This window comes from Ips typographus, linkage group LG1, assembly GCF_016097725.1.
Source record: "Ips typographus isolate SLU linkage group LG1, UJ_Ityp_2.0, whole genome shotgun sequence".
Lineage (NCBI taxonomy): Eukaryota > Metazoa > Arthropoda > Insecta > Coleoptera > Curculionidae > Ips > Ips typographus.
The window spans coordinates 6,820,726-6,833,256 of record NC_138422.1 but is presented as its reverse complement, the minus strand read 5'-3'; the positions used below and the strand labels follow the sequence as shown (position 1 = coordinate 6,833,256).

The 12,531-nt window shown below is 38.6% G+C and overlaps 2 protein-coding genes across 2 annotated transcripts; one reads left to right on the top strand and one right to left on the bottom strand.

Moving 5' to 3' along the window:
• Nucleotides 1-1,317: 1,317 nt before the first annotated feature.
• Nucleotides 1,318-10,909, bottom strand: LOC145740032 (putative multidrug resistance-associated protein lethal(2)03659). The gene is made up of 13 exons (XM_081995351.1): nt 10,608-10,909; nt 10,106-10,339; nt 7,654-7,859; nt 7,378-7,599; nt 7,167-7,323; nt 6,779-7,115; nt 6,398-6,716; nt 5,629-6,202; nt 3,263-3,596; nt 2,892-3,042; nt 2,602-2,832; nt 2,398-2,543; nt 1,318-2,133 (listed from the first exon to the last, which is right to left on the bottom strand). The coding sequence occupies exons 1-13, from the start codon at nt 10,682-10,684 to the stop codon at nt 1,375-1,377; spliced, it is 3,747 nt and encodes a 1,248-aa protein (XP_081851477.1). The 5' UTR covers nt 10,685-10,909; the 3' UTR covers nt 1,318-1,374.
• LOC145740039 (uncharacterized) lies at nt 7,855-11,425 on the top strand. The gene is made up of 2 exons (XM_081995361.1): nt 7,855-9,506; nt 9,572-11,425. The coding sequence occupies exons 1-2, from the start codon at nt 9,164-9,166 to the stop codon at nt 9,811-9,813; spliced, it is 585 nt and encodes a 194-aa protein (XP_081851487.1). The 5' UTR covers nt 7,855-9,163; the 3' UTR covers nt 9,814-11,425.
• Nucleotides 11,426-12,531: the final 1,106 nt, after the last annotated feature.

Genomic DNA, 12,531 nt, shown 5'->3' with positions numbered 1-12,531 from the left:
CTAGACTCTAGGAGACTCTTCTTTGACTCGTGGTGCGGATTTATAGAGTGCCTCAGTTTTGTCGCTAGTGCGGATTGGAACTGGGCTATACTCCGAGAACATCTTCGAACGTGCACTACAGGACACAAGCGATGGTATCAAGGTTAATGGTCACCTTGTGAATAATTTACGATATGCCAATGATACCGCAATAATTGCTGACAGCCCTGAAGCTCTGAAACTGAAGGACACCAGCTAGCGCTGAAAACTAACATAGCGAAAACCAAAGTGATGGCCAATGCGGAGTTTTGAGGCGCATGAGCAGAGAAAGAATTGCTCCAGATTGTCAACCGTCGGAAGGCAGCATATCTTGGTTACATTTTTCGTAACACCAAGTGTTAGTTCTTGCACTTGATTATGTAGCGAAAGATCGAGAGAAAACGGTAGGTCGCTACACTACCCTTTACCCTACACTCAGGGCTTAAGAACATCAGACTGGAATGGGTTGGATGCTCATGCATTGTTTAGAGTATCGAACTCAGTTTGCCTAGATTATCACCAATCCAATGATGGGGACGGTACCTTAAGAAGAAGAAAGAGTCCTAGGAGAGGGCCGAAACATCTATAAAAGTTCCGTACTCCTACTAGGGGGCTTAAACATCTTGTACACTCCGTAGGGTGTATTAAACACCTGTAGACGCTGTACTCCTACGAGGAGATGTAGTATTGCGAGGGGCTGATTCTGCACGTATTCTCCGAATCCCATGGAGACAAATGAAGCGGTTTTAAATAGAGCAAGCGCCGTTCGAGAACTACTAATAACAGTGAAATGCCGAAAGCTGTCCTATCTGGGTCACATACTCAAGGATGATCGATACTGTATCCTTCAACTTATAATGAAGGGCGTAGATGAGTCGGTGGTAGAAGACAAGTCTCGTGGTTAAGGAATCTTAGAGAATGGACCGGAGTTTGAAGCGCAGAACAACTCTTTAGATTCGCCTAAGACAGAGCACAACTCGCCATTGTGATTGCCAACATCAGGAGGACCTGAGCACCAGAAGAAGAAGAAGATTCTGCAAGTCCACAGATGTGAGAGTTCAGGCAAGATTTTAACTGAACTCTGATTAACACCAGTCACCCGTTACCTCTTTAGCCACATATAGCCACTCAGATTAATAGAAATTTTAGACCAACATGTATTAATTAAATTTAACTTTAACTTACCTACTTACTTTGCCATTGGGCATTTTTAATTGATTATAATTATTGAGTGTAAGTAACAAAACTCACGTAAGTAAGCCGCATTGATCATGCTCTTGTAAGTATTAAAGCAATATATTTATCATTTATCATTTTTATCATTTTATTTTAATTAATTACATCTATTATCACAGATTACTTCGTAAAACCGTAAAAATCATCAGTGGCCAGCATTCTTGAAAAATAACTCTTCTTATTTTCGAGAAGCACCAGAGGATCTTCAAATTCCACCACTTTACCTAATTCCATCACCAAAATCTTATTGCACTCCATGACTGATTGCAACTTGTGCGCTATAATTAGGACGGTACATTCGGAAAAGTTTTCCGATATGGCTTTTTGCACTAAAAAGTCCGTTTCTGGATCCATATTAGACGTAGCCTCATCCAACACAACAATTTTGTTTTTCTTAATTATCGCCCGAGCCAAACATATTAACTGCCTTTGTCCCGTCGAAAAGTTGGACCCATCCGTAATATTGAGTTCTAAACTAGAAATATACTCGGCCATTTGTACTTTCTTAAGGGTACTCCATATTTCGTCGTCAGTGTAACGATATAACGGGTCCAAGTTATCCCGAATTGTACCTCTGAACAGTAGTGGATCTTGAGGTATTATTGATATTTTTTCTCTCAAAAACTCTAAAGAGAGGGTCTTAATGTCAATCCCATCAATAAATATAGTACCATCGAAATGGTACAGTCTGAACAACACGGAAATTATCGAGGATTTTCCCGCCCCCGTTCTACCAACTATTCCAATTTTGTGTTTGGGTTTTACTTCAAAAGTGAGGTTTTTGAGGACTTTTTCTAGTTTGTAGGATAAGGAAACGTTTTTGAACACTATTCCACCTTTTGCCGGCCAGTTTTCTATTGAGGTTCCTTTGTAGTTGTCCTAAAAATAAGAGATATAGAAGTTAGCGTATGAGATCAAACGTCGATAGTGAAACTTAATGCAGAAATGCTTAGATACGGACCAATTAAAGTTTTATGTCCAAGACAGTAAAATGGAGAATTTGACATTTTAAACCAAGGCACTACAATTTCTGGTCATTTAAAACAAAATTTGTTCCTTGGAACATTTTTTGATTGGAACAAAAATTGTTTGGTCTTTTTAATAATCATGTGACAATATACCTACAGCAGTTTAACGCTTTACCTGTAGTACTTCAGTGTATTCTAAAGCACGCTCAACATGCGTCATGTCGGTCTCTAACTCAGACCACTGTATCAATGACCACTGTATCATCATGGCTAAAATTGAGGATTTCGTTATTGCCAAACCCACATCTCCGGACAATTCGCCTACAATTGGTCAGAAACTTATTATTTTACGCTGACAAAGTTGGTAAAATAAACTAACCTCCTCCCCAAAACAGTAGTTTTACAACCACAAACGTCACAAACATGGCAGAGAATATATCCATAAAAAATGAAAACGCCTTTCGTACACAAAAAGTCATGTAATGCGCTGAAGTATACAAGTCTTGGTGTCTGTCAAACTCTTCCGCCAGCATTTCCTCCATTTTACTGGCTCGAATTGTGGTCAGTCCTTCGATCGAGGAGTTTACATGTCCGATTAAAGGACTACGAGCTGAAACAATACTAAAAGATTATTTTATGTTCATTTAATAATATAGTGAATTCACTTACTTGCAGCTTCCAAACGCTTGAGACTTCTGGCAGTTGGCATGTATATAGTTCGAAGAAAGTAAAGGAAAGCGATTAGTATGACAGATGGTATCATGAAGATATAGCTCACTGTAGAGATAAGAGCTATAGCACCGAAGCAAGCGAAAACAATCTGTCAAAAACAGGCTACAGTTATTTCTAGTGACTAACGACCATATTCATCAATATGCTATCAAGTTGATAACTCTCAAGAAACAGTTGTGAAACAGATTGTTAAACTTATCAGTTTAATTTGGTTAACTTTATATAAGACAGAGAAACATTAAAAACTGCATGCGCGAGACAAAAACAGAAAACACATTAATACCAGACCTAAATGAAATAAAACTTACCATTAGAAAGAAGTTGATGTGGCTAGGTAAAACTTCATCAACAACGGTCAAGTCTTGAGAAAAACGATTCAATATGTTGCCGATAAAGTGGTTATCGTAAAAAGCCATAGACGCCATGACCAAAGCTTCAATCATGGCATTGTGCAGGTTAAGCGAGGCTTTCCTGGTGAAGTTTAGCATTAGGAACTGCACCACCAGCTCTAAGGCAAAGGATCCTAAGACCATTGACGAATAAAGCTTAATGATCCAGTCTGCTTTGTATTCTAATTCGTCTCGAGGTACAGTAGTGTTTGTATTGTTTTGTGAGTCGCTCAAATTTTGTTGAAGATTGATCCTGAAATGAAATTAGAAACTAATTAATTCATCCTGATAATGGAAACAATGAAATTGTCAATTTTTGAAAGTTTATAATTATACAGTTTCATACGAAATACATAAGGAGCTATAAGGTGGGTCGTAGAACTGTAACATTTATACATGGAACACACATCTTTATGATATGCAGTCCGACAAAATGAAAGACACTATAATATTCAGTGCGACTTATTGGATAATCTCTCGATTAAAAGAAATACATAAAAGTGAAGAATACATGGTAATAAAGGAACAAATTAGTGTACAGACTAATCCAAGATAATTACAAGTAGAGGGGTGAGTTACCATGCAAAAGGAGAAGGAAATAACATTATGACAATAATGACTGTCTGAGCACAAGATCTAATTAGGAGGAGGAACAAGAGAACTGCCACCTGAGAAGTGTGGTGGGTCTAATCACAGAACACTGTCAACTCAGAAAATACCTGCACAAAGTGGGAAGAAAACCAAAGACTGAAAGCAGGCTGTGCTGTAGAGAGGATGAAACGTCTCTCAGAAACGTCGTTTTTCAAACTTCATGGGTTTAATCCTTCGACCCAAAAACTTAAGAAGAAACGTCACTAGGATGTTATGGGGTACGAGAAAGATATGAACGGGGAAACGCACTTGATGCTCCAGTTTCTTCTCCATCACCAATGGGCAATGAATACTTTTTTCAAAAAGGCAGAACATCGAAAGTGGACGTGGATCAGTCCGGATGGCAGAACAAAAAATAAAATAGACTTTATTATCACGGACAAAAAGCCAATAGTTACACTTATACAGAAATATGAGCTAAGAGAATTGAATAAAGATATAACAAAAACGCCATAAGGACTGACATCACAAAGTACACAAATAAATGGGTGACGTGAAAAGCATGAGGGTACTACGTACGCAACAACATAAGTAAGGCAAAAAAACTAAAATAACTAAACTGGAAGATGAGAGAGGATAAATAACAAGCAACAGAGAAAACATTTTAGAAGACTTACACCAAACTATATAGTAACCTGAATCAAGAGCCAAGAAAATATACCCTACATACTAAACCAAGGATCCGAAGAGATGCAACGATAACTGAAGAAGAGGTTCTAAAGATATTATCAGAAATGAAGAACAACAAAGCTCCCGGTAAAGACGGTGTTGGTGTAGAAGCCATCCAACTAGGAGGAAATGAGTTACTTAAAGCAATAATCAACCTCTTCAATAAATCCCTGGGCGATGAACAACCTTATAAATATGGAATAAATTGTTATTATGTATAAGAAAGGCAGATTGACAATTAGATTCAACGCCACTGTGCAGGAAATACTGGAGAGAGGGAGAGCTTAGAGTATTTGGTTGGTAGCTCGCTCTTGCCATTTTCAACAGGATGGAGCTACGGCTCATACGGCCAGAACCGCATTTGTTGATCCCTTTGCTTGTTAGAACCACATTTATCCGGATGAAAAAAGTCTTTACTAGCCACGACTTACAGCGGTTCATCTTTTTTTATGGGGTCGAATCGTAGACGCTTACGGAAGCCTCGTCCAAAAAAAATTGAGGCATTTGAAATGTGGCTATACCGAAGAATCCAACGAATACATTGGACAGAGAGAATAATCAATACGGATGTGTTGAGAAGGATGATAAAGGAAAAAGAAGTCCTGAATACAGTTAAGACTCGAAAGCTACATGGGATATGTAATGATATGACCTTTTGTAGAAGATCCTCCAAGGCAAGGTATATGGAGCTAGAAGAGTGGGCAGAAGGAGAGTATCGTGGTTGAAAATTTTATTAAAATGGTTCAACCAATCAATCACACAGCTATTAGCTACAGCGTGCTACTGATAAAAAACCTACAAACATTGGGAACAACAAAAACAAAGTAATAATAATTTAACATACTTTTTGGTGGTTGTTGTCATCCGCATATCATCACACAAAAAAGCTAGTTGGTGTGTTTCGATTTTTGTAAAAAATTACATTGTATTTTAAGCACAGTGCATAATAAACAAAACAAACTTACCAATTGGTAAACAGTCTAGACGAATAACTTTCGGAAAACTCATTCAGAATAAAAATCAGCGCAATTCCAAAGAAAACCAAAAATCCTCCACCAAATCGGAAATACTTCTTGAACACCTCCAAATCGACTTTCCCGACTTTCTTCACTTCCGTGTACACTTTTCGTTTCTCTTGAGGTTGTAACAGGATAGTACTTTCCGTGCTTTCATCATTATCCACTTCAGCTTCTTTCGGATCGTGCTTTTCACCCCCATTATCATCTAAACCAGTTCCAATAATTTCCTGAATGACTTCCTCCCGCACTTCCGTAGATTTTCCATCAAATTTGATGGTTCCCTCTTTTAATATTATCAAACGGTCAGCGTCATTTTTGTGTTTCAAATTGTGGGTGACCAATACGCAATGATGGTCTTGAAGGAATCCTTTAATGCAGTTTTGGTAAATGTACTCCTGAACGTGCGGGTCTAAAGCATGTAAAGGGTCGTCTAGAAGGTATACTTCGCTTTTCTTGTAAACTGCTCTGGCTAAATTGATTCGGGCTTGCTGACCACCGCTCATGTTTTTACCACCATCAGCTAAAAAGCAAAAATGTCATAAATAGTTATTTTAGTACCAATGGCGTAAAACGCAACTTTTGCGCCCGCAAAAGTTCTGTTTCACAATTACAGAATTAGGTACTCTGGTAAAGTTACCAGAATTTACTTCTGGTAACTTGTGGTGTAGCTTATTCAATAGGATACGCTGATACAAAACTCGAATAAATCACTTACCCACAATGGTTTCATCTCCATGATCAAACAAGTTGAAATCATAGTCTAGAGCACAAACTTGCACCACTTTCTGGTAACGAACAGGATCGTACGCTTCTCCAAAAAGTATGTTTTGCTTAATGGAAGATGGAAAGAGCCAAGCGTCCTGGGAGCAATATGAAAACTTTGCCTTGGAAAGTAATTTTCCTTCAGAAATTGGAAAATCGTTCAAAAACAGCTTTAGCAAACTACTTTTGCCACATCCCAAAGGTCCGGTGACCACCGTTAAACCGGGGTGTAGTTCTGTAGTTATATTTTTTAGAATTTCCTGATCTTTCACCTATAATGACAACATTTTAGTGTTATGTAGTTACTTTGTGTTTCACTTCAATATATTACTACCTTAACAGAAACTCCAGACAATTTAACTTTAGGAGCTGCGTCGTCATCGTGGTAAGAAGGTTCCACCTCTTCTGCATTTAAAATTTTATTAATCCTCTGCCCTGAAGCAATAATTTCAGCCATTTTTCCACAACTAATAGGTATAATAATGCCAAGTGAGTGTTTTAAATCGTGAAAGGCTCTCATAACGTAGAACAATACTTCAGAATCAGCAGATTCAGTAAAGGCAATATAAATCATCATCAGCAAGTACTGTCCAATTTTGGAGGTGAAAACACCGAGCAGGAAAGTCAATGAGCCTAAATAAGCGGATTTGAGTAGAATTTCCATTTCTTTTCTGAAATTTAGAAGGTTTAATGTGTGATTTACTGTGTTTTGGTATTTATACTTTCTCTTTTCTTCCACCCTGCCAATAAACACTCGTTCCCAAGTGTACATTTTTATGATTTTTATTGCCGTTAAAGTCTCTTGCGTTGCTTGCAGTCTTTCATCTGTATTTTTACCCAATTTAAGACGAAGATTCTTAATACACTTACCAATATACGCTGAAATTGTAAATCACATTATTAACTCCTTCTAATAACTTCAGAGTTTAGTACCTTGTAGTGGTAAAGCAAGCACTAAAGTACCAACACCTACAAAACTAGCAGGACCCATTTTCTGGTAAATTAAATAACAGACCAAGAAAGTTCGTACAATTTCTATCCAAAACTCACTAAAAAGTTGAATGGCTCTTTCGAATACTTGAACGTCTTTAGTCATTACGGTTATAACGTTGCCGAGACCCACTTCAGTCATTGCAGCCGGAGACAGTCTTATAGCTAGAACAAATTTCCTAGTCATCTGTTCAATAGTACAATATTAGTGGCACCTACTTTTCCGATAAACCAAAGAACACAAAGAGTTCCTTATGTTAATTGCCAGTTGTTGGAAGTAAATGGCCAGGTTTTGTATGTAAAAAGCGTTCATAAACTTCAGTCCTATCATCAAACCAGCGTAGAACAAGGCATCATTGAATGATAGCTTCGATTTGGGGTTGAAATATGATACGAGTTTGCCGATAGTTTCTGGCTCGTAGATGCTAAACCATTGAAACATTGCATAAATGTAAATCAAAAACTTTGTCAAAAGTTTTATTTAGTTATTTTCCTTCTACAATTTGTAGAGCGCAGTTCATTGTGTATGCAAGTTAGTTGAAGGTGACGAGGCAAAGTTTTAATTTTAGTTGTTGTGGAAGCAAAGCAGTCCTCACAGTCAATAATATGTCGCAGAGAGAATTTCTAACTGAAAGTTAGAGAAATATGGTAAGCTATTGGCCAGAAGTCAGGAAATTCGGGTTCAGGTCAGGAATGTTACAGTCACGTGAGCCTTTATCTCCGAGACCTATTGCATGATCGAGAGGAGGGTAATTCAGCGTTATAAGAGAAGAAGTTGAAGTGGCCGGTGTGGTGAAAGAAAAATCGAGTATAGGGAAACCGTGTAACAGAGAAACATTGATAATTGAATGCGCGAGACAAAGACAAAAAACCTAAAATAAAGTCAAAGTAGGCAAAAATTTTGGACTTAAAAAAAAGTTAATTTTGTGATGATTTGGTTAAAAAACTTCGTTTAGTTCTTAAATTGCAGGTACGTTGCGACCACTCTCTAATTTAGTAATTTTGATCTATTAAATAGAAAAACCTAACATAACCTCAAAATAAAACAAACATTAACCAGTAGCAGGTAAACACTCATTCATTATTCATTGAAATAAATAGAAATATCAAGGTTAGGTCAATAACATAATTATGTAATAATCCAGTGAATGAAAAGATAAGAATAAGCTTCTGGCAACATTGTCCAAAGTTTTCGCCAACTAGACTTTTTATTAAGTTTTCTGTCTTTGTCTCGTGTATGCAATTATCAATGTTTCAGTTACACGGTTTTCCTATGGGCGTTTTATTTTACCACATCTGTATCAAACATGGAAGAAGCATAAGAAAGCCTAAATCCCGAGGAAAGAAGCATGTGGAAAACATGCAGAGCGCTGCGACAAAAGAAGAAGCCGATTCCAGCCATTAACGGCAACAACGGGATTGTCTACGAGAAGAGGGACAAAGCAGAAGCTTTTGCCGACACATTAGACAGACAATTTCAGGAGAACGACATCAACGACGATCGTGAACGGACGTGCCAGACGAATCAACACCCTGCCGGACGACCAACCAATCTGGCACGCGACGTCAGAGTAGCTACAGGAAATCCTGGGGCACCTCAACATCAGAAAGGCACCAGGATGGGACGAGATAGGAAACATTGCGCTCAGAAAACTTCCGAGACGCGGGATAGCTGCCCTGTTGAATATTGTTAACGCAATACTTTGACTATACGACTGGAAGAGAGCCGATGTTGTCCTGTTCCCGAAGCCACAAAAGGACCCGCTGTTCCCCCGGCCCATCAGCCCATCAGCCTCCTGCCATCCTTGGGAAAAGTGGCAGAAGTTATCATCCTCAGGAGGCTAAAGGAGCAAGAAGAGGGCCTGCACGTCATCCCCGACGAGCAATTTGGATTCCGGAGGACACTATCAACAAAACTCCAAGTCCTGTGGATGACCGAGTACATCATGGAAGGGTTCAACAGAAAAGAAGCGACAGGAGCCGTGCTGCTAGACGTCTCCAAGGCCTTCGACAGGGTTTGGCACAGAGGAATTCTAGTCAAGATGCTGGATTCCTGCTTTTCAGTCGGCCTGGTAAAACTACGATACCAGCTATTGGATAACGGGTAATTATTAATAAGATTTTCCTTCTGTTTCAGATAGACGACAATTCAGGACCAACCAGCCAAAAAGAGGACCACAAATCCCCCCAGATCTCCCCCCCGGGTTGCGAGAATTTTATTCTCGCCAGCACGAGAAGAGCCCCCCCGACACCGGAGCCATTCTTCTCCCAGGACAGAGAACGCCGACGCAACTCCGGAAAAATTCCTGGACTTGTAGCGACTTCCTCTTCCAGACCTATCCTTTTGGTCTGCAGCGATGGGAGGGTAAAAAGCAGTAGTCTTGCTTGACCCATCTATCTGAGGCCGCATTCCCAGCCAAAGAATATTGACGTCATATTCCACAGACCTGTCTCTTGAAAACTCCCAGATGGACTAGCTATAACGACAGTGTGGGATGTGTAGGAAAAAGCACATATTTTTTTGAGAAAATATCTGTCACTCTCCATAAAATATGGCACACGTGTTTTTTAACAAAACATCCAGTCAGTTATCGAAAAAATTAGGATAAAACAATTTGAGATAAACATCCTGTATAGTATAAATCAATACTACTATTTTGAACGCACTTACCTGCTTATCATTTTGAAAGTCAATTGAGTCAAACTCAGAAGTACAAAACGTGTACCAAATATTCTCCATAATAAAGCAGCGAATGAACACTTTCCTGTAGCTTCCACTTGTTTCCGCCAAGCCTTTTCAAAGCGGTTGGAGCAACGCTCCGATTTGCAGGATTTTACAATTTCGTAAATGTCTTCTTCTTCTAGATCCCGTTTATAAGCCTTTTTGAACAAACCCCCAGTATATCTAAATATGGATTAGAATAATATTATCTATACAGTTTAAGATTAAAATTAATTAAAACAGCATAATATTTGTGTTTGAGTCGGTAAAAAATGGATTAATAATTATTATTGTATTGGATCTTTGATTGGAAATTTAGATTGGATAGACTAAGTCGGTATGAGTAATGTGTTGTTCACAAAAAATGAGTAATTATAGTGGTTTACGCGTTCCGTAGAAACAAAAGATAAAAGTACTTACAGTGCATTACAACTTAATTAGGTTAACTTACGAAAAAGTGTATCGACTAAAAACATTGGCCTTTTCCCTTGGATTAATTTTCCTGTGAACTTTTCCATAGTGATCCATGGTTCACTATAACCAATCAAAATTACACCACAATGTCTATCAAAAGATACACAACTAGCCCTAAGCAAAATAGGTACTATTTAACTACCGAAAACTAATCTACAAGTAACAAAGCGCTCTGCAAAAGGTCTATAATGATAATAAAACATAATTGAATGTCACTGGGTTATAAAACTTCTTACGCAGTGATAAAAGAAAAACAGAAAAGGCACAAGTAAACAGTACTACTGAGTGACTCTAGTAATTTAGTGTTTGCGCTTCAAATTGAGCTATTGTCTAAGGCGATTAGGATATTGTTTAACTGGGGATATTTGCGGGGTCGTATTATCTATTTTTCTGGCAAAACGTATTGTTTAAACTGTGATTGGAGTCCTTTCACTTTTATCAGAAATGAGGCAAATTACAAAACTGATAAGTTGCAGTTAGTGCGTTGATATACAGGGCGATTGATGGACGATGGTAGATTAGCCGTTTATGGAAAACGGGTGCTAGACAACTTGTCTATTTTGCGTTTTGCTACTTATTTTTAAACATTTCTGTATAACATTTTCCTATTATCATCATCATTATTATCCACCCTGTTGAGTCTGTGGCGGTCACTATACCTTTCCCTGACTACCTGGAGCCAACCTGGATTGGACTGTCAGTAAAAGGACTGGAACGTTCATCAGTCAGACGCAAAACTCCATTATTCACCTTTATATCTGTTTTAACGTTCATTTATTAAAAGTATTGTTCTACTTTTGCCTCCCTTTATTTGTGGACATTAATACCCACAATTTGGTGACCCCGACGTGATCGTGGAGACAGTAGGATCAACTGAGGAGCGACATATTGTGAAGACACCAGAAAGTCTTACTCCCAGGATTCAAAATGAACGGAGACGGCTCAACCAACGAAGGCGCTGCACCAGTAATATTAAATTCCCACCATTTTGGAGAGACGACGATGACGTATTTATTTGGTACACCATATATCTGTGACGTAGAAAGGCACATGTGCTCTATCTCTCTTCTGTTTATTGTGAAATTGTAGGTAATATTTATTTTATACTGATTTGTATTTAGGAAGTTCGCTTCTGCTGAAAAAATACCGCTTAAGCGTTATGTTGTTCATATAATAGTAAAAACTGTCCCAGTAAGATATTTTTACGAAAAAAACGGATAACCTGTGGAACAATGAGTAATTGGCGTCCCGACTGTAGACTTCCACGTACGTTCTAAAACGAAAATGTCTCTTACTACGCCACAGGAAATCGCGGCGGTTTGTGGTGGACCACCCTGTATTTGTAGATGAATTTTAATTATACACATTTTAGTATAATAGTGCCTGTTATTGTATATAATATACGCTCCGATAGACTATGCAAGCAGAGACCCTCTGAAAGCAGAAATTTTATTTCCTTACTGACTTGACTTGACTTGTCTGTTAAATGGCTCTGCTCTCAGCAATTTGCCAGCACGATTACGTAAGAGGCTCAGAAAGTCGGGCCTGTGCCCCTGAACCTCTAGAATTTTCACAAAAGTTTACTTCACAAACACAAAAAGGTCTAAAAAACTGCTTAAGGGCACGATCCGAGTGAAAGATATAGTCATTCCTCGTGGAAACTATAACCGTCACTGTCACATCCACGTGGTCCTGACCTAGGTTTTCACCCTTTCCGCCTCTTGGAAGTGCACCGCACAAGACAATTCTCCGTAGACCTTTAGGAATCGACTTTTCCACTTAGAGGCCCCACATTTCCACTCGATCGGCTGCGGAATTCGGTCGTCAACTTCAAATTTCTCTGAACACCGTTTCAAGAAACGTGGTTTCTTAGCGACAAAAAATGGCGCCCACGAAACAGA

Coding starts and splice junctions, on each gene's coding strand:
- LOC145740032 (XM_081995351.1), bottom strand. CDS start 10,684: ATGGATCACTATGGAAAAGTTCACAGGAAAATTAATCCAAGGGAAAAG. Junction 3,597..5,628: donor TCTAGACTGTTTACCAATTG/GTAAGTTTGTTT, acceptor ATTTCATTTCAG/GATCAATCTTCAACAAAATT. Junction 2,134..2,397: donor AATACACTGAAGTACTACAG/GTAAAGCGTTAA, acceptor TCTTATTTTTAG/GACAACTACAAAGGAACCTC.
- LOC145740039 (XM_081995361.1), top strand. CDS start 9,164: ATGTTGTCCTGTTCCCGAAGCCACAAAAGGACCCGCTGTTCCCCCGGC. Junction 9,507..9,571: donor CCTGCTTTTCAGTCGGCCTG/GTAAAACTACGA, acceptor CTTCTGTTTCAG/ATAGACGACAATTCAGGACC.